Source organism: Schistocerca cancellata, chromosome 1, assembly GCF_023864275.1.
Source record: "Schistocerca cancellata isolate TAMUIC-IGC-003103 chromosome 1, iqSchCanc2.1, whole genome shotgun sequence".
Lineage (NCBI taxonomy): Eukaryota > Metazoa > Arthropoda > Insecta > Orthoptera > Acrididae > Schistocerca > Schistocerca cancellata.
The window spans coordinates 1,163,544,585-1,163,565,624 of record NC_064626.1 but is presented as its reverse complement, the minus strand read 5'-3'; the positions used below and the strand labels follow the sequence as shown (position 1 = coordinate 1,163,565,624).

Sequence of the window (21,040 nt, the reverse complement as noted above, 5' to 3'; positions counted from 1 at the left end):
AAGTTTTTCCACTTTTCCTGTATGCGGTGTAAATCTTCGAAATTGTGCCTCTTGAAACAGCAAGCGCTTCGGCTACCTTGCTTACGGAAGTACACATCAATATGAACACCAACGATTTGCCCAAGTTCGAACTCATTTAGCTCCGACGTAATGCATTCACAACTACACAGAACACTGTTCTGACGACGACTGCCACTTTCAATCAACTGAGGGCACTACACAGGTGCCGTTCCTATCCTAGTTCTTGTAAAATAGTAAAAAAAGTATATACAGTGCGTGTGCACTTTAGTCATTTTGTTAACATGATTTGTACTCATTGCCTATACATTTGTGATTTCCTGATATGTTCAGTACTGCAGTGTGTGTGCACTTTTGCCATTTGTTAATATGTTTTGTACTCACTGTGTACACATTTTGTCTTTGCTTGATATGTTCTGTACTCAGTGCATGTGCACTATATTTCATTTCATGTTCTGCACTTATATACACTCCTGGAAATGGAAAAAAGAACACATTGACACCGGTGTGTCAGACCCGCCATACTTGCTCCGGACACTGCGAGAGGGCTGTACAAGCAATGATCACACGCACGGCACAGCGGACACACCAGGAACCGCGGTGTTGGCCGTGAATGGCGCTAGCTGCGCAGCATTTGTGCACCGCCGCCGTCAGTGTCAGCCAGTTTGCCGTGGCATACGGAGCTCCATCGCAGTCTTTAACACTGGTAGCATGCCGCGACAGCGTGGACGTGAACCGTATGTGCAGTTGACGGACTTTGAGCGAGGGCGTATAGTGGGCATGCGGGAGGCCGGGTGGACGTACCGCCGAATTGCTCAACACGTGGGGCGTGAGGTCTCCACAGTACATCGATGTTGTCGCCAGTGGTCGGCGGAAGGTGCACGTGCCCGTCGACCTGGGACCGGACCGCAGCGACGCACGGATGCACGCCAAGACCGTAGGATCCTACGCAGTGCCGTAGGGGACCGCACCGCCACTTCCCAGCAAATTAGGGACACTCGCTCCTGGGGTATCGGCGAGGACCATTCGCAACCGTCTCCATGAAGCTGGGCTACGGTCCCGCACACCGTTGGGCCGTCTTCCGCTCACGCCCCAACATCGTGCAGCCCGCCTCCAGTGGTGTCGCGACAGGCGTGAATGGAGGGACGAATGGAGACGTGTCGTCTTCAGCGATGAGAGTCGCTTCTGCCTTGGTGCCAATGATGGTCGTATGCGTGTTTGGCGCCGTGCAGGTGAGCGCCACAATCAGGACTGCATACGACCGAGGCACACAGGGCCAACACCCGGCATCATGGTGTGGGGAGCGATCTCCTACACTGGTCGTACACCACTGGTGATCGTCGAGGGGACACTGAATAGTGCACGGTACATCCAAACCGTCATCGAACCCATCGTTCTACCATTCCTAGACCGGCAAGGGAACTTGCTGTTCCAACAGGACAATGCACGTCCGCATGTATCCCGTGCCACCCAACGTGCTCTAGAAGGTGTAAGTCAACTACCCTGGCCAGCAAGATCTCCGGATCTGTCCCCCATTGAGCATGTTTGGGACTGGATGAAGCGTCGTCTCACGCGGTCTGCACGTCCAGCACGAACGCTGGTCCAACTGAGGCGCCAGGTGGAAATGGCATGGCAAGCCGTTCCACAGGACTACATCCAGCATCTCTACGATCGTCTCCATGGGAGAATAGCAGCCTGCATTGCTGCGAAAGGTGGATATACACTGTACTAGTGCCGACATTGTGCATGCTCTGTTGCCTGTGTCTATGTGCCTGTGGTTCTGTCAGTGTGATCATGTGATGTATCTGACCCCAGGAATGTGTCAATAAAGTTTCCCCTTCCTGGGACAATGAATTCAAGGTGTTCTTATTTCAATTTCCAGGAGTGTATATGTATATATTCTGTGATTGTAAATTTAGTTAATTAAGAAAAATTTGTTGCTCATGGCAAGTCCAATTGACTCACCATCGCTGCCAAATTTTTGCCCCCCCCCCCCCTCCCAGTGGAGGGCTATGTAAGACGTATGCGTTGCCGGAGATGGGCGAGGCATGGCAGAGTCTCTGACCAGAGAGTAGTATGTAGTTAGTTGTTGCTTGTCGCTAGTCGACATTAGTCTTCTGTCTGTGTTAGTCTTCAGTAGTCTGCAGGAGTCTGCAGTAGTCGGTGCGTGCCTGCGCGTGTCGGCAATCTGCTTTGGTCGGGACTCTGGAGGATGAGTATTATTGTAGAAGGTAAAGAAGCAGCCTTGCGCATATCTAGTAATGTATATTAACTGTCAATAATTTCTTTTAAAAAAATGCCCCAATTATAATTTTTATAATATAAAGTAATTATTTAAAAAAAGAATTCATTTCAATTTTAAGAATACTTCCAATGCATGATCATTCCTTCCAAGAATCAGAAAAAAATATACGCCAGCATTACACGAAGCTGTGTCGAAAAATTTCTACATAAGAGCAGATATATTTGCAGTTTTTATTGAGGTAAGAATTTTTCCTTTTTTATTCAGAATACAGGGCCGAGACGCAGCGCTACTGTCGTCATAAAATTTACCAGGTTACTGATTTTTTTATTATTTCGGTGTTTAGGAATAGAATTTTGTGGTTACATTAAATGTGAATGCATTTCTGCACAGAGATTACATTAAAATTAATTTTGTTCAGAGGTTACAATATTTAAAAAAAGTCAGTTAATTATTATTTTGTGCGGAGGTTACACTTGGTTCTTGCTTTCTTTTAAATTATATTTTGTGGGAGTTTACACTTGGTTCATTTTTATTATTTCTGTGGGGAGGTTACAACCCATGCCTCCATCTTTGCTACCCTCCCTGTTTACCTTTCCCCTGTTGCTTCATAACCTCGATTGTGAGCAACTGAATCCACTTTCCCTTCTTCCCCCCTCTCTCCTCCCTGACGAAGGAACAAAGTTCCGAAAGCTAGGTTAAAAATTTTCTGTTCTGTTTTGTGTATCTATCGGCTGTACTGAGCTGAGGTAAGTATTGGCCAGTTCCTCTACCTCTTTGTTAGTATTTTTTCCATGTTTATATGAGATTTTCCATTATGCATTCAAATAAATGGATGTATATAAATGAACTACGTATAAATGACTAGCTTTACAAAATACGAGTCTTTACTACTAACTGAGAGAGTGCTTTCAAATGAATGCACGTTTACAGGGTGTTTAAAAAATGACCGGTATATTTGAAACGGCAATAAAAACTAAACGAGCAGCGATAGAAATACACCGTTTGTTGCAATATGCTTGGGACAATAGTACATTTTCAGGCGGACAAGCTTTCGAAATTACAGTAGTTACAATTTTCAACAACAGATGGCGCTGCAAGTGATGTGAAAGATATAGAAGACAACGCAGTCTGTGGGTGCGCCATTCTGTACGTCGTCTTTCTGCAGTAAGCATGTGCTGTTCACAACGTGCAAGTGTGCTGTAGACAACATGGTTTATTCCTTAGAACAGAGGATTTTTCTGGTGTTGGAATTCCACCGCCTAGAACACAGTGTTGTTGCAACAAGACGAAGTTTTCAACGGAGGTTTAATGTAACCAAAGGACCGAAAAGCGATACAATAAAGGATCTGTTTGAAAAATTTCAACGGACTGGGAACGTGACGGATGAACGTGCTGGAAAGGTAGGGCGACCGCGTACGGCAACCACAGAGGGCAACGCGCAGCTAGTGCAGCAGGTGATCCAACAGCGGCCTCGGGTTTCCGTTCGCCGTGTTGAAGCTGCGGTCCAAATGACGCCAACGTCCACGTATCGTCTCATGCGCCAGAGTTTACACCTCTATCCATACAAAATTCAAACGCGGCAACCCCTCAGCGCCGCTACCATTGCTGCACGAGAGACATTCGCTAACGATATAGTGCACAGGATTGATGACGGCGATATGCATGTGGGCAGCATTTGGTTTACTGACGAAGCTTATTTTTACCTGGACGGCTTCGTCAATAAACAGAACTGGCGCATATGGGGAACCGAAAAGCCCCATGTTGCAGCCCCATCGACCCTGCATCCTCAAAAAGTACTGGTCTGGGCCGCCATTTCTTCCAAAGGAATCATTGGCCCATTTTCCAGATCCGAAACGATTACTGCATCACGCTGTCTGGACATTCTTCGTGAATTTGTGGCGGTACAAACTGCCTTAGACGACACTGCGAACACCTCGTGGTTTATGCAAGATGGTGCCCGGCCACATCGCACGGTCGACGTCTTTAATTTCCTGAATGAATATTTCGATGATCGTGTGATTGCTTTGGGCTATCCGAAACATACAGGAGGCGGCGTGGATTGGCCTCCCTATTCGCCAGACATGAACCCCTGTGACGTCTTTCTGTGGGGACACTTGAAAGACCAGGTGTACCGCCAGAATCCAGAAACAATTGAACAGCTGAAGCAGTACATCTCATCTGCGTGTGAAGCCATTCCGCCAGACACGTTGTCAAAGGTTTCGGGTAATTTCATTCAGAGACTACGCCATATTATTGCTACGCATGGTGGGTATGTGGAAAATATCGTACTATAGAGTTTCCCAGACCGCAGCGCCATCTGTTGTTGAAAATTGTAACTACTGTAATTTCGAAATTTTGTCTGCCTGAAAATGTACTGTTGTCCCAAGCATATTGCAACAAACGGTGTATTTCTATCGCTGCTCGTTTAGTTTTTATTGCCGTTTCAAACATACCGTCATTTTTGAAACACCCTGTATAAGTGACCCAAATTTTACAGCAACATACAAGTGGCGTCGACTTGGTGGCAATCAAAATACACTGGAAATCTCGTATAGAGAATACATAAACTTCTGGATACTGTCCCAAAGAGCCAAAAAATATAACACACCTTCGTGCTAATCAGATTCCTAATAGTAATGCAACCAGCAGGTTTTTAAAAGGAAGTAGTAACTGCTTTGGAAACAGGTTGGAGACTATGGGTCAAGCTGCTGGAAAACCATTCTGGAGTGTCATTAGCAGTCTCCGAAAGGGAGGTAAGAAGGAAATGACAATTATTTTGGACAGGTCAGGAAAACTGCTGGTGAATCCTGTGGATGCCTTGGGCAGATGGAGGGAATATTTTGAAGAGTTGCTCAATGTAGGTGAAAATGCGATCAGTAATGTTTCAGATTTCGAGGTAGAATGGGATAGGAATGATGATGGAAATAGGATCACATTTGAGGAAGTGGAAAAAATTGCCGGCCGAAGTGGCCGTGCGGTTAAAGGCGCTGCAGTCTGGAACCGCAAGACCGCTACGGTCGCAGGTTCGAATCCTGCCTCGGGCATGGATGTTTGTGATGTCCTTAGGTTAGTTAGGTTTAACTAGTTCTAAGTTCTAGGGGACTAATGACCTCAGCAGTTGAGTCCCATAGTGCTCAGAGCCATTTGAACCATTTGGAAAAAATTGTCAATAGATTGCAGTGCAATAAAGCGGCTGGGGTGGATGAAATTAAGTCGGAACTCATCAAATACAGTGGAATGTCAGGTCCTAAATGGCTACACAGGATAATTGAAATGGCCTGGGAGTCGAGACAGGTTCCATCAGACTGGACAAAAGCAGTAATCACACCAATCTTTAAACATGGAAACAGAAAAGATTGTAACAACTACAGAGGTATCTCTTTAATCAGCGTTGTGGGTAAAATCTTCTCAGGTATTGTTGAAAGGAAAGTGCGAGTATTAGTTGAGGACCAATTGGATGAAAATCAGTGTGGGTTTAGGCCTCTTAGAGGTTGTCTGGACCAGATCTTTAGCTTACGGCAAATAATGGAGAAGTGTTAAGAGTGGAACAGGGAATTGTATCTATGCTTTATAGATCTAGAAAAGGCATATGACCGGGTTCCTAGGAGGAAGTTATTGTGTGTTCTACAAGATTATGGAATAAGAGGCAAACTTTTGCAAGCAATTAAATGTCTTTACATGGACAGTCAGGCAGCAGTTAGAGTTGATGGTAAATTGAGTTCATGGTTCAGAGTAGTTTCAGGGGTAAGACAAGGCTGCAACCTGTCTCCACTGTTGTTCATATTATTTATGGATCATATGTTGAAAACAATAGACCGGCTGGGTGAGATTAAGATATGTGAACACAGACAAGCAGTCTTGCATATGCGGATGACTTAGTTGTGATGGCAGATTCGATTGAAAGTTTGCAAAGTAATATTTCAGAGCTAGATCAGAAATGTAACGACTATGGTCTGAAGATTAGCATCTCCAAAACGAAAGTAATGTCAGTGGGAAAGAAATATAAACGGATTGAGTGCCAAATAGGAGGAACAAAGTTAGAAAATGTGGACGGTTTCAAGTACTTAGGATGCATATTCTCACAGGATGGCAACATAGTGAAAGAACTGGAAGCGAGGTGTAGCATAGCTAATGCAGTGAGTGCTCAGCTACGATCTACTCTCTTCTGCAAGAAGGAAGTCAGTACCAAGACTAAGTTATCTGTGCACCGTTCAATCTTTCGACCAACTTCGTTGTATGGGAGCGAAAGCTGGGTGGATTCAGGCTACCTTATCAACAAGGTTGAGGTTACGGATATGAAAGTAGCTAGGATGAATGCAGGTACTAGTAGATGGGAACAATGGCAGGAGAGTGTCCACAATGAGGAAATCAAAGAAAAACTGGGAATGAACTCTATAGCAGTCAGGGCGAACAGGCTTAGATGGTGGGGTCATGTTACACGCATGGGAGAAGCAAGGTTACCCAAGAGACTCATGGATTCAGCAGTAGAGGGTAGGAGGAGTCGGGCCAGACCGAGGAGAAGGTACCTGGATTCGGTTAAGAATGATTTTGAAGTAATAGGTTTAACATCAGAAGAGGCACCAATGTTAGCACTGAATAGGGGATCATGGAGGAACTGTATTTGGGGGTCTATGCTCCAGACTGAACGCTGAAAGGCATAATCAGTCCGAAATGATGATGATGATGATGAGTAGTAACTGCTGGTCACCGTGCGGTCACACACTTTGCTGGCTGCTCTTATTTCAACAACGCGTACATTATGGTAACCAAGCAACAAGTATATTCGCTGGAACGCAAATGGTTCAACGAAACGAAGGCACCAAAATAACTTACACCTTTGATGGAAAGCGTTGCCCGAGATGGCCTCCAGGGATGGGTCTCTCCGAGAAAACAGGCACCGAGGCAATGCGACGAACAGCGCCCGGAGTTGACATCAGGCAGGTCCACCACAAACTCGCGACCGCCTTACGAGGTAGGCCCGGCGCGCCGCTGCTGGCCGAGCACGCGTGTTTCCCTCTTTCGTGCACTCAAGCACGTCCTTGCTCCCCGTAGGGAGTCCGACACCAACTACCGCGAGCGCGAAAACACCGCGAGATCACAACAGGGGCAAGAGCCGGGTAATCCATAGTGTCGTCCCAAAGAGCTGGTGTCCAGAAAAGGCGCACCACGGCTCACGAACCATTTAGGAATGACTTTTTAATTTTATTGTACGAGTTTCATGTTGCAAATGAATGTGTCAGTCAGTGTGCACTTATTGCTTAAAGGCAGAACGATCGATAGCTTAAAAATGGTTCAAGTGGCTCTGAGCACTATGGGACTTAACATCCGTGGTCATCAGTCCCCTAGAACTTAGAACTACTTAAACCTAACTAACCTAAGGACATCACACACATCCATGCCCGAGGCAGGATTCGAACCTGCGACCGTAGCGGTCACGCGGTTCCAGACTGAAGCGCCTAAAACCGCTCGGCCACACCGGCCGGCGATCGATACCTTATCGCGTCGTGTAGTTTAAACTACTACACTTGTAAATAGTCGAATCTGCGTATTCTTTTCTACGAAGACAGAACTAATACTTATTACCATTTTTAACGTGGAAGTCAGTTTCACGTTTTCACGCTCAAAAGGCTTTCAATCAGTGGTGATGTATAATAGTCGTAAGGACCGGATACATAAAAAGAAAGATAATAAGCGATAGCCTAAAAAATACAATGAAAGTGATACAATGTAACACCATGACTGATTAGATATAACAACATGGCTGATTAGATACTGACATATGTTATAATAGTATCTGCGTCGCGCAATGGCATTTGTAACGTGTCTTTCCCGAGGCAAACCTTTAGTCTATACTTTCTGCTCGATTTAATTATTTTTCTCAATCTATTATTTGCCAAGATGGAAGGATACGTCACAGTTACTAGGCGTTTTTAGCGTTATTGGATGGGGTCGCAACGCATCCTGCCAAGAGGACCTGAGTATGCGACTTTTTAACTTCCCTCGGACTTCGGTGAAGGTCGAATAATTGACATGATATAGCACGAGAATGGATGTCCGCAGAAATTTATGCAAGTGGGGGCCAATATTCAAAAACAGCGTTTTTTTCATACATGATACAGTCACACAAATGTGACCAATGTCTATGTCTGTGTTCGCGACACGTGCAATAATCACTCTGAGACGGGAGGTGGCAGCACTAGCAGTGGAGGGTGCGGAAAGTGTGCTAGGGAGGACGCGGTGAACGGCACACTATGCAAGACTGGGTGTTCTAGAGCGGCATTTTTCTGTAAAGGTTCATATCCACTAAGACTGAAAAACACCACCAAAACCACTTTCGCGCAAAGAAAACGATAAAATGCAGGCTTTCCAGAAACATCCATTACTGGAACGAAATCAAACAAACCTATGTTTGCAGTGCTTGCTAAAACCGCGGTGTTTCCCGTTATATTGGTACGCAGAACTGCTAAATCTGCGAATTAGTAGCATCACAGATAATCATTTCTAGAAATGTATGTGAATTCTGACGCCTGTGGGCACGAGGGAGAAGATCGGAAAGTTCCTGTTTGATGCCCAAGTAAGTAGCAATGCTGAGGTGATTCCTCATTTTTGGAGAAGAGTTAAATTGTCAGGTCCTTGGCAAACGCGAGCCGGCATTATCTGCGTGCTCATTGCGTTGATGTCACAACGAGGGACTCCCGTGGTGCAGATTTCATTGTTTTCTAACGAGTATGTCTCCTACAGTGACAAGTCCAAATGCTAGTGGTGTGTCAGCGCTGTTGTAGTAGACGCTCACAACAGGGTTCCGATTCCAACTCCCATCTAGAACCTGCAGACTCAAGTACAGGGTTATTACAAATGATTGAAGCGATTTCACAGTTCTACAATAACTTTATTATTTGAGATATTTTCACAATGCTTTGCACACACATACAAAAACTCAAAAAGTTTTTTTAGGCATTCACAAATGTTCGATATGTGCCCCTTTAGTGATTCGGCAGACATCAAGCCGATAATCAAGTTCCTCCCACACTCGGCGCAGCAAGTCCCCATCAATGAGTTCGAAAGCATCGTTGATGCGAGCTCGCAGTTCTGGCACGTCTCTTGGTAGAGGAGGTTTAAACACTGAATCTTTCACATAACCCCACAGAAAGAAATCGCATGGGGTTAAGTCGGAAGAGCGTGGAGGCCATGACATGAATTACTGATCATGATCTCCACCAATACCGATCCATCGGTTTTCCAATCTCCTGTTTAAGAAATGCCGAACATCATGATGAAAGTGCGGTGGAGCACCATCCTGTTGAAAGATGAAGTCGGCGCTGTCGGTCTCCAGTTGTGGCATGAGCCAATTTTCCGCGGGCTACGCGTGAAACTTGCCCGCACGCGTTCAACCGTTTCTTTGCTCACTGCAGGCCGACCCGTTGATTTCCCCTTACAGAGGCATCCAGAAGCTTTAAAATGCGCATACCATCGCCGAATGGAGTTAGCAGTTGGTGGACCTTTGTTGAACTTCGTCCTGAATTGTCGTTGCACTGTTATGACTGATTGATGTGAGTGCATTTCAAGCACGACATACGCTTTCTCGGCTCCTGTCGCCATTTTGTCTCACTGCGCTCTCGAGCGCTCTGGCGGCAGAAACCTGAAGTGCGGCTTCAGCCGAACAAAACTTTATGAGTTTTTCTACGTATCTGTAGTGTGTCGTGACCATATGTCAATGAATGGAGCTACAGTGAATTTATGAAATCGCTTCAATCATTTGTAATAGCCCTGTATTTTCAGTTTTGCAAGAAACTCTGTGTTCATCTTCTAAGCTCTCACTCCCTTCAAAACTACACTCGAGTGTTCACTCAATGTTGTGAACAAGATTTATAACCTGTAATATACTCCCAACAATGAATAGGCTGCTTACTTGTGTGACACCACGTTATCAGCGCCTGGCACAGATTGAAATGGCATCACTATGGGTCCCTTTCGGCCAGCAGTATCCAGATTTGTGGGGCATTTGTATGTGACAGTGGCTCGATGCTGGACTGCATGGCAACATGAGGGCAGCCTTACTCGTTGTCAAGGTTTCGGCCGATCACCTCTGACCACCGCAATGGGGCAACACTGTACTGTGCATCAAACATACCATAATCCCTTCACATCCGTGCCTGCCATCCGGAAACAAGTAAAGGGTATCCTCCACCACCCAGTGTCATCCCGCGTCATTGTTCTGAGACTAGCAACATCCGGAACGCGGGAGGCTGCCTTTAACAAAACGAACAGAAGCGGCTGAGTTTGGAGTGGGGTTGAGACCGGGAAGCTTGGACTGCTGATGAGCGGCGTCGTATTGTGTTAAGAGATGAATCGCAGTCCCGCGCTACCGTGGATGACCACTGTCGGCCAGTAATGCAACGACCTGGGCAGAGGTCCCACTCTTCCCGTGGTTCGGACAGCCACTGGCTGTTTCTCGTGGCGTCACGGTGTGAGGAGTTATCAGGTCATGGCTAGCAGTGAGTGATAGAACTCTGACTACATGAAATAGATGCGCAGATAGCTTTAGCCAGACTGTACGGGTTTTGACAGAGGGTGTCAATTATGCAAAACTGGAGTCAGTAACATTGCATCAAGAAGAGTGGACGACGAAGAACGAAGTGCTTGGATTAAATAGGATGTAACACGGGGCTGTAGTCTTTCGCTCCTACTGTTCAATCTTTACATCGAAGAAGCAATAATGTAAATTACAGAAAGAAGTGGAATTAAAATTCAGTGTGAAAGGATATCAATGATACGATTCGCTGTTGACAGTGTTATCCTGAGTGGAAGTGAAGAAGAATTACATGCTCTGCTGAATGGAGTGAACAGTCTAATGAGTACAGAGTATGGACTGAGAGTAAATCGAAGAAAGACGAAAGGAATGAGAAGCAGCGAAAAGGAGATCAAAGAGAAACTTAACATCAGGTTACGAAGTAGATGAAGTTAAGAAAGTCTACTACGTAGCCTGCATACTAACCAATGTCGGACGAAACAAGAGGCCATCAAAAGCAGACTAGGCATTCCTGACTAAGACAAATCTATTAGTATTAAAGATAGGCCTTAATTTGACGAAGAAATTTCTTAGAACGTACGTTTGGACCACAGCGTTGCATGGTAGTGATACATAGACTGTGGGAAAACCGAAACAGAAGAGAATCGAAGCATTTCAAATGAGCTACAGACGAATGTTGAAAATCAGGTGTACTGTTTAGGTAAGGAATGAGGAGGTTCTGCGCAGAATCGGAGAGGAAAGGAATATATGAGAAACACTGACGTGGAGAAGGGACAGGATGATAATTTACCAGAAAATTTAGAGAACCGGCATCTGAAGCTAGCTGACTGACGAACAATTCTACTGCCACTACATACATTGCGCGTAAGTACCACGACGATAAGATACGAGAAATTAAGGCTCATACGGAGGCATGTAGATAGTCATTTTTCCCTCGCTCTATTTGCGAGTGGAACAGTAAAGGAGATGGTTGTACAGGATACTCTCCGCCATCCACCGTACGGTGGCCTGCGGAATTCCTATGTAGATGTAGATAGAACATCTGTCAGGATACCAGGGAATCACGTCTAGGTTGCAAGTGCTACTCTGAGATGAAGAGGTTGGCACAGGAGAGGAATTCGTGGCGGGCCGCATCAAGCCAGTCACAAAACAGACGAGTAAAAAATGGGGAGATGAGAGCTACATTACTGCTACTGCAGCAGTTATTAGCAGGAAAACAAGAAGCGCAAAAGTATGAATCACTGGCGGAATAATGGTATATCACGACTTCCTGTGTCTTCACGTGCAACAGAGGCGTGGTGCCATTTTTCAACGGGCCCATACTCGTCAACATGTGGCACGTGTCCCTATGAACTGCCCGTGTAACGCTAAGGTTCTCCTGTGGCCAGAAAAACACCCAGATCTGTTCCGATAGAACAAGTGTGGGACCATCGCGCTCGTCAAATCCTTCCCAGGATATCAAGGACCAGTTACAAAAGTTGTGAGACTGGTTATTTAAGGAGAGGATACCAGGGCTATATGGTACCCTTCTCCACCGAATCAGTGCATCAATCCAGGTCAGAGATAAAGTGGGCTCGTACTGCCAAGTTCATTGTAAATTTTACTTGAGATTGTACACCGAGGTCATAAAAGTCATTGGATATCTCCTAATATCGTGTCGGACTTCCTTTTTCCCGGTGTAGTGCAACTACTCGATGTGGCATGGGCTCAACAACTCGTTGGAAATCGCCTGCAAAGATATTGAGCCATGCTGCCTCTATAGCTGTCCATAATTGCGAAGGTGCAGGATTTTGTGCAAGAACTGACCTCTCCGATTACGTCCCATAAATGTTCGCTGGGCCGGCCGCTGTGGTCAACCGGTTCTAGGCGCTTCAGTCCGCAACCCGGCTGCTGCTACGTACGTAGATTCGAATCCTACCTCGGGCATGGATGTGTGTGTTACCCTTAGGTTAGTTATGCTTAAGTAGTTCTAAGTTCTAGGGGACTGATGACCTCAGATGTTAGGTCCCATAGTGCTTGGAGCCATTTCAATTTTGTTCGCTGGGATTCGTGTCGGGCGGTATGGGTGGCCAAATCATTCGCTCGAATTGTCTAGAGTGCGCTTCAAATCAATTGCGAACAACTGCGGTCTGGGGTCATGGCGCATAGTCATCCATAAAAATTCCATTTTTGTTTTGGAACATGAAATCCATTGCTGCAAATACTCTCCATGTAGCTGAACAGAACCAGGACCAAGTCCGTTACATGTAAACATGCTCACACAATTATGGAGACACCCCCAGCTCGCACAGTGCCTTGTTGACAACTTGTATCTTCCGCTTCGTGGTGTCTGTGCCACACTCAAACCCTACCATCAGCTCTTACCAACTGAAATCAGGTCTCATCTGACGAGGCCACGGTTTTCTCGTCGTCTAGGGTCCAACCGATATGGTCACGAGACAGGAGAGGCGCTGCAGTCGATGTCGTGCTGTTAGCAAAGGCACTCACGTCGCTTAGCAAAGGCATTCCCGTCGGTCGCCTGTTGCCATAGCCCATTAACGCCATATTTCGCCAGACTGTCGTAACGGGTACGTTCGTCGTATGTTCCACATTGATTGGTTCAAATGGCTCTGAGCACTATGGGACTTATCATCTGAGGTCATCAGTCCCCTAGAACGTAGAACTACTTAAACCTAACTAACCTAAGGACATCACACACATCAATGCCCGAGGCAGGATTCGAACCTGCGACTGTAGCGGTCGCGCGGTTCCAGACTGAAGCACCTAGAACCGGCCGGCCGGCACCACATTGATTTTTGCAGTTATTTCATGCAGTGTTGTTCGTCTGTTAGCACTCTACTCTACTCTACCTTCTGCCACTACATTGTCTACAGTGAGAGGTAATGCCTGAAATTTGCTATTCTCGACACATTCCTGACACTGTAGATCTCGGAATATTGAATTCCCTAACGACTTCCGAAATGGAATGTCCAATGCATCTAGCCCCATCTAACATTCCGCGTTCAAAGTCTGTTACTTCCCGTCGTGCAGCCATAATCATAATTAAAGCGTTCAATTGGAGAAGCAAAATGAAAAAATGGTAAAAAATGTCATTCCCCAGGACTTAAGGGCCTTTAGAAAAATAGCACCAACATCGCCCACTGAAATTAGGGGAAGTGAATATACTGAAAAACAAGAGCTCATGTGGTGTTGATGGAGTCTCTAACAGAATTTTGAAGTGTTGTTCTAATTTAATTAGTGGAGTCCTTAGCGATATATGTAATGCTTCGCTGGCACAGGGAATTTTTCCTGACAGATTGAAATACGCAATTGTCAAACCTCTTCCTAAGAAAGGGGACAAGAGTCACTTAAATAATTATAGACCAGTCTTATTGCTGACGTCGTTTTCTAAAATATTCGAAAAAGTTATGCATTCAAGAGTAGTCTCACATTTAAGTGAAAATAATTTACTCAGCATGTCACAGTTCGGATTCTGGAAGGGTTACTCGACTGGGAATGCTATCTACACATTCACCCATCAAATAGTACAAGCCATAAATAACAAATTATCGCCAGTTGGTATTTTTTTCTGATCTCTCCAAGGCATTTGACTGTGTGGATCATGTCACACTCTTAGAAAAACTCAGGTTTTATGGAATTGAAGGCTATACACACAGCTGGTTTGAATCATACTTAATGAACAGAAAGCAAAAAGTTGTGCCGATTAGCACAAATAATGTTGGGTGCGTGGTAAATTCTAGTGAATGGGGAGTTATCACAAAAGGAGTCCCACAGGGTTCAATTTAAGGTCCTCTGCTGTTCCTTATTCATGTGAATGATCTCCCACTTAATGTTCAGCAAGCGGAACTAGTACTTTTTGCAGATGACACGAGTGTTATAATAAATTCCATTCCACAAAAAGCAACTGAAGTTATTGTTAAGGATGTACTTCAAAGAATTATTAAGTGGTTCTCAGAAAATAGACTCTCCCTTAATTTTGAAAAAAACTCTCTATATCCAGTTCCGTACATCGAATAGAGTCATACCGACAATTGATGTAGCATATGAACATGGCTCAGTTAACAGGGTAGACCTTTCGAAATTTTTGGGTCTTCACATTGATAACAACTTGAACTGGAAGAAGCCTATTACTAAGCTTCTCAAACAACTAAGTTCAGATTCTTTCGCTCTTCTTATAATCGCTGGTCTTGCTAATAAACAGATCAGCCTCCTAACGTACTTTGCATATTTCCACTCAGTAATGTCTTATGGAGTAGTTTTCTGGGGTAACTCACCACTTAGACACAAAGTATTGATTGCACAAAAGAGAGCAGTGAGAATAATTAGTGGTGTTCACCCAAGGACGTCATGTAGTCACCTTTACGAGGAGTTAGGTATTTTAACTGCACCATCAGAGTACATATATTCGCTAATGAAATTCGTTACAAATAATCCATCTCAATTCGCGAAGAACAGTGACGTTCATACATACAACACTAGAGGGAAGAGTGACCTTTCCTATCCGTTATTGAAGCTGTCAATTGCTCAAAAAGGAGTACATTATTCAGCAACAAAAATCGTTGATCATATACCTACAACATAAAGTGTCTGGCAGGTAGCAGATCATGTTTTAAATCTAGCTTAAAATCATTTCTTTGTACAACTCTTTCTACTCAATGACAAGTTTCTGTTTCAGAAATGGCAAAAAAAGTACCTCTAAATGTAGTTGCATGTGTAGAACTAAAAATTTCACTAATATTAATATTAGCACTATTCATTTGTGTGTATATATATCTTGTAACCTGACTTGTTCCACATCATGTCGATAAAATAATTAGGAAAATGATCTATGGAACATGACATAACAAAAACTCACGTCGGAAACCTTTCCACGTGTATCACCAAAGTACAAATGACACCTGCGCCAATGCACTGCCCTTTCACATCTTGTGTAAGCTATATTACTGTCATCTGTGTATGTGCGTATCACTATCCCAAGTTTCGTCACTCAAGAGTAATCACTGAAATAATATTACATACCCTCTCAACCCGTAAAGTTCCTTGAAGTTTCATTTCGTTTCCTCCTACAGTCCTGAATGCTTCTCTTCTTTTTGTCAGGTAGCGTGTGAACTACCGCATTAGTACTGCATTTTTGTCCCACTATCTCAACCAATCACAATGACGGAGTAAATGCCGAAAAAAACCTGTGCAATTGTATTAGTCTGCGCCATCTCTAACCTTTGAGACCTGTTTTTCAGGTATGCTTCAGGCAGTGGCAGTCCCTTTATTCCTAATGATTCTAGTTTTGTTAGCAGAATTTTATGATGTCAGTTTCAAACACCTTTGAAGGAAGGAAAATTAGGGGTTAACGTCCTTTAGAGAATCAGGTCATTAGAAACAGAACACAAGCCCAGATGGTTTCAAAAATGCGAAAGGAAACGGCCCATAACATTTGAAAGGAACCATCATGGTATTTGCCTGAGACAATTTAAGGGATTTAAACCATCGTTCTCTCGAATAGAAGTTCCGTCAGCTAATCACTGCGCCACATCGGTGATTCAAATGCCTCTGATGTATTTAAAAATGTAGCTCTGACATACTCGTCCTTCTCTAGTACACCAGGCATCGCTTTTGAAAACTCTATCGTCACTTATTTTGCACTTTTGCCACTTCTGGAACCGGACTGTGGTTCACTGAGGAGGTTATATTTATTCTGTTTATTCAAGTAATTCATTAGTCTTTCATAATGGACTCCGTTATTTTTGAGTGTGATGAGATCAGAAAAATAGGCCTGTAGTTTTCTATATCTTCTACACGTCCTTTCTTTACTGGAGGCACAATCCGTGCCTGTTTCAGATACTCTGGAAACTTACCTGGGTTGAAAGACTCATTTATTGTTAGGTAATAAGGCTTGTATACCGGCTACGCACTTTTTTGTACTTACAACCGATGAGCATTTCATCTATGCCCATTGACTTTTTTAAAATTTTATACTGTTTTTTGACTTCATATTCTGTGGTGGGCAACATCATTGTAGTTAGCCCTTTATTTTTTACTGGAAAAACAATTCATTTTGAGAATTTTTGTTGCATTTTCTGTGTTATACCTGATAAATGTTCGTTCACAACATTTGCTAGTGTCTATGGATCATTTATCGATGTTCTCCTGTTTTTTGTATGTAAAGTATTGAGATTTTGTTTCTGTATCCCTGTATCATATTTTAGTTATTTAGCTGCATGTTCCATAGATCATTTGAACTACTCCTTCATCATCATCATCATCATCATCATTTAAGGCTGATTATGCCTTTCAGCGTTCAGTCTGGAGCATAGCCCCCCTTATACAGTTCCTCCATGATCCCCTATTCAGTGCTAACATTGGTGCCTCTTCTGATGTTAAACCTATTACTTCAAAATCATTCTTAACCGAATCCAGGTACCTTCTCCTCGGTCTGCCCCGACTCCTCCTACCCTCTACTGCTGAATCCATGAGTCTCTTGGGTAACCTTGCTTCTCCCATGCGTGTAACATGACCCCACCATCTAAGCCTGTTCGCCCTGACTGCTACATCTATAGAGTTCATTCCCAGTTTTTCTTTGATTTCCTCATTATGGACACCCTCCTGCCATTGTTCCCATCTACTAGTACCTGCAACCATCCTAGCTACTTTCATATCCGTAACCTCAACCTTGTTGATAAGGTAACCTGAATCCACCCAGCTTTCGCTCCCATACAACAAAGTTGGTCGAAAGATTGAACGGTGCACAGATAACTTAGTCTTGGTACTGACTTCCTTCTTGCAGAAGAGAGTAGATCGTAGCTGAGCGCTCACTGCATTAGCTTTGCTACACCTCGCTTCCAGTTCTTTCACTATGTTGCCATCCTGTGAGAATATGCATCCTAAGTACTTGAAACCGTCCACCTGTTCTAACTTTGTTCCTCCTATTTGGCACTCAATCCGTTTATATTTCTTTCCCACTGACATTACTTTCGTTTTGGAGATGCTAATCTTCAGACCATAGTCCTTACATTTCTGATCTAGCTCTGAAATATTACTTTGCAAACTTTCAATCGAATCTGCCATCACAACTAAGTCATCCGCATATGCAAGACTGCTTATTTTGTGTTCACATATCTTAATCTCACCCTGCCAGTCTATTGTTTTCAATATATGATCCATAAATAATATGAACAACAGTGGAGACAGGTTGCAGCCTTGTCTTACCCCTGAAACTACTCTGAACCATGAACTCAATTTACCGTCAACTCTAACTGCTGCTTGACTATCCATGTAAAGACCTTTAATTGCTTGCAAAAGTTTGCCTCCTATTCCATAATCTTGTAGAACAGACAATAACTTCCTCCTAGGAACCCGGTCATATGCCTTTTCTAGATCTATAAAGCATAGATACAATTCCCTGTTCCACTCATAACACTTCTCCATTATTTGCCGTAAGCTAAAGATCTGGTCCTGACAACCTCTAAGAGGCCTAAACCCACACTGATTTTCATCCAATTGGTCCTCAACTAATACTCGCACTTTCCTTTCAACAATACCTGCGAAGATTTTACCCACAACGCTGATTAAAGAGATACCTCTGTAGTTGTTACAATCTTTTCTGTTTCCATGTTTATAGATTGGTGTGATTACTGTTTTTGTCCAGTCTGATGGAACCTGTCCCGACTCCCAGGCCATTTCAATTATCCTGTGTAGCCATTTAAGACCTGACATTCCACTGTATTTGATGAGTTCCGACTTAATTTCATCCACCCCAGCCGCTTTATTGCACTGCAATCTATTGACCATTTTTTCCACTTCCTCAAATGTGATCCTATTTCCATCATCATTCATATCCCATTCTACCTCGAAATCTGAAACATTACTGATCGCATTTTCACCTACATTGAGCAACTCTTCAAAATATTCCCTCCATCTGCCCAAGGCATCCACAGGATTCACCAGCAGTTTTCCTGACCTGTCCAAAATAGTTGTCATTTCCTTCTTACCTCCCTTTCGAAGACTGCTAATTACACTCCAGAATGGTTTTCCAGCAGCTTGACCCATCGTCTCCAACCTGTTTCCAAAGTCTTCCCACGATTTCTTCTTGGATGCTGCAATTATCTGTTTGGCTTTGTTTCTTTCTTCAACATAACTTTCTCTGTCTACCTGGGTTCTGGTATGTAGCCATTTTTGATACGCCTTCTTTTTCCTTTTACAGGCTGCCTTTACTGTATCATTCCACCAAGCTGTTTGCTTCATCCTACTTTTACACACTACTGTTCCAAGACATTCTTTAGCCACTTCTAGTACTGTGTCCCGGTACCTTGTCCATTCCTTTTCCAATGACTGTAATTGACTACATTCAACTAACTGGTACCTTTCTGAGATCGCTGTTATGTACTTGTGCCTGATTTCCTTATCCTGAAGTTTCTCCACTCTTATCCTTCTACATATGGACCTGACCTCCTACACTTTCGGCCTCACAATCCCAATTTCACTGCAGATTAAATAATGATCAGTGTCATCAAAGAATCCCCTGAATACACGTGTGTCCCTCACAGCCTTCCTGAATTCCTGATCTGTTATTATATAGTCAATGACAGATCTGGTTCCCCTGCCTTCCCAAGTATACTGGTGAATGTTCTTATGTTTAAAAAAGGCGTTTGTGATTACTAAGCCCATACTGGCACAGAAATCCAAGAGTTGTTTCCCGTTCCTGTTGGCCTCCATATCCTCTCCAAATTTACCTATAACCTTTTCATACCCTTCTGTTCGATTTCCAATCCTGGCGTTAAAATCACCCATGAGCAGAACACTGTCCTTGTCCTTCACTCTAACAACTACATCACTGAGTGCCTCATAAAAACTATCTATCTTATCTTGATCTGTCCCTTCACAATGCGAATATACTGACACAGTCCTAATTTTCTTGCTAGATACTGTCAAATCTATCCACATCAGTCGTTCGTTTACATACCTTATTGCAACTACGCTGGGTTCCATTTCTTTCCTGATGTAAAGCCCTACACCCCATTGTGCTATTCCTGCTTTGACTCCTGACAGGTAGACCTTGTATTCTCCCACTTCCTCTTCTTTCTCACCCCTTACCCGAATGTCACTAACAGCTAAAACGTCCAACCCCATCTTACTTGCAGCCTCTGCCAGCTCTACCTTCTTCCCAGAGTAGCCCCCATTGATATTAATAGCTCCCCATCTCATTACCATTTGTTTGCCGAGTCGTATCTTAGGAGTCTCTGGTTTGTCAATTAGAGGTGGGACTCCGTCACCTCCAAAGGTCCGAGGCATATTGCTCTGATTATTGCCAGCATCATATTTAAAGTACCAGGGAAGCAGGTTGCTAGCCTTACTTGCCCCGAGTCCCATTGGGTTTTACCCCTAACGGCTGAGGGACTAACCGGTGGATTTGGTAGTCTTTGCCGTATGAGCACAAAGGTGACCACGACTCAGAATATGTCCGAGGTGCCCAGCCTTATTCTAAAGTAACTGGTATCCTGACTGTCGGAACCACTTTTACAGTCATCCACGCTGCTTTGCTTTTATTTTTAGCATTAAGTACTCTTTTGTCATTTGCTTCCTTTTTTGCGATAAGCGACATCTTCCTGTAAACCTCTTTCTATCTTTGATAATAGTTTAGGAACTGCAGCCCACTAGTAATTTTTTTATGGAACTGGGATTTTCATGGTCTGAAAGGACTTTCTTATACCAGCTCATATCCAGTTCTCTTCGTTGGATATTGCTATTGATACGATATTTTTGGAAATAACTGCTTGAAGTTTAAATGCTGCACAGAACTTCCAGTCTACATTTGTCATCTAGATTGTTTCTGTGCACACTTCATCCATTCCAAGCGTTATTCGTATGAGGGTATGTAAATCTGACATGATTTTCTTTTTATTCAGCGTATGTTCAGGAGCATGCGAAAGAAATATGTACACCGACATCTTACTCTCTGTGCAGACCTGCCTGGCGATGCACAGTTCGTTCCAGCGGCGGTGCAGCTTCAAGAAAGCTTTGTAAGTAGGCTGTTTAGGTTTTTATGTTGGTAACGTCACGTAGCGCTCTGTATGAAAATTACTGACTGTGATGTGTGCAGTCTGTGGCTGGTTTACATTGTTGGAAATTTTGGAATTGTGATGTTGGGCTGTTGGATGTGAACAGTGCGTAGCTTTGTGCAGTTGGAGGTCAGCCGCCAGCAGTGGTGGATGTAGGGAGAGAGAAGGCAGAATTTTGAGAGCGGACGATCTGGA

The 21,040-nt window shown here is 43.9% G+C and overlaps 1 protein-coding gene across 1 annotated transcript in view; it reads right to left on the bottom strand.

Moving 5' to 3' along the window:
* The window catches only part of LOC126138414 (uncharacterized), an 85,937-nt gene extending 65,781 nt beyond the window's left edge, over positions 1–20,156 (bottom strand). The window contains exon 1 of the mRNA XM_049915220.1: positions 19,750–20,156. Coding sequence (XP_049771177.1) covers positions 19,750–20,156 — 407 coding nt within the window. The remainder of the gene's footprint in view (positions 1–19,749) is intronic.
* Between the last annotated feature and the right edge of the window lie 884 nt (positions 20,157–21,040).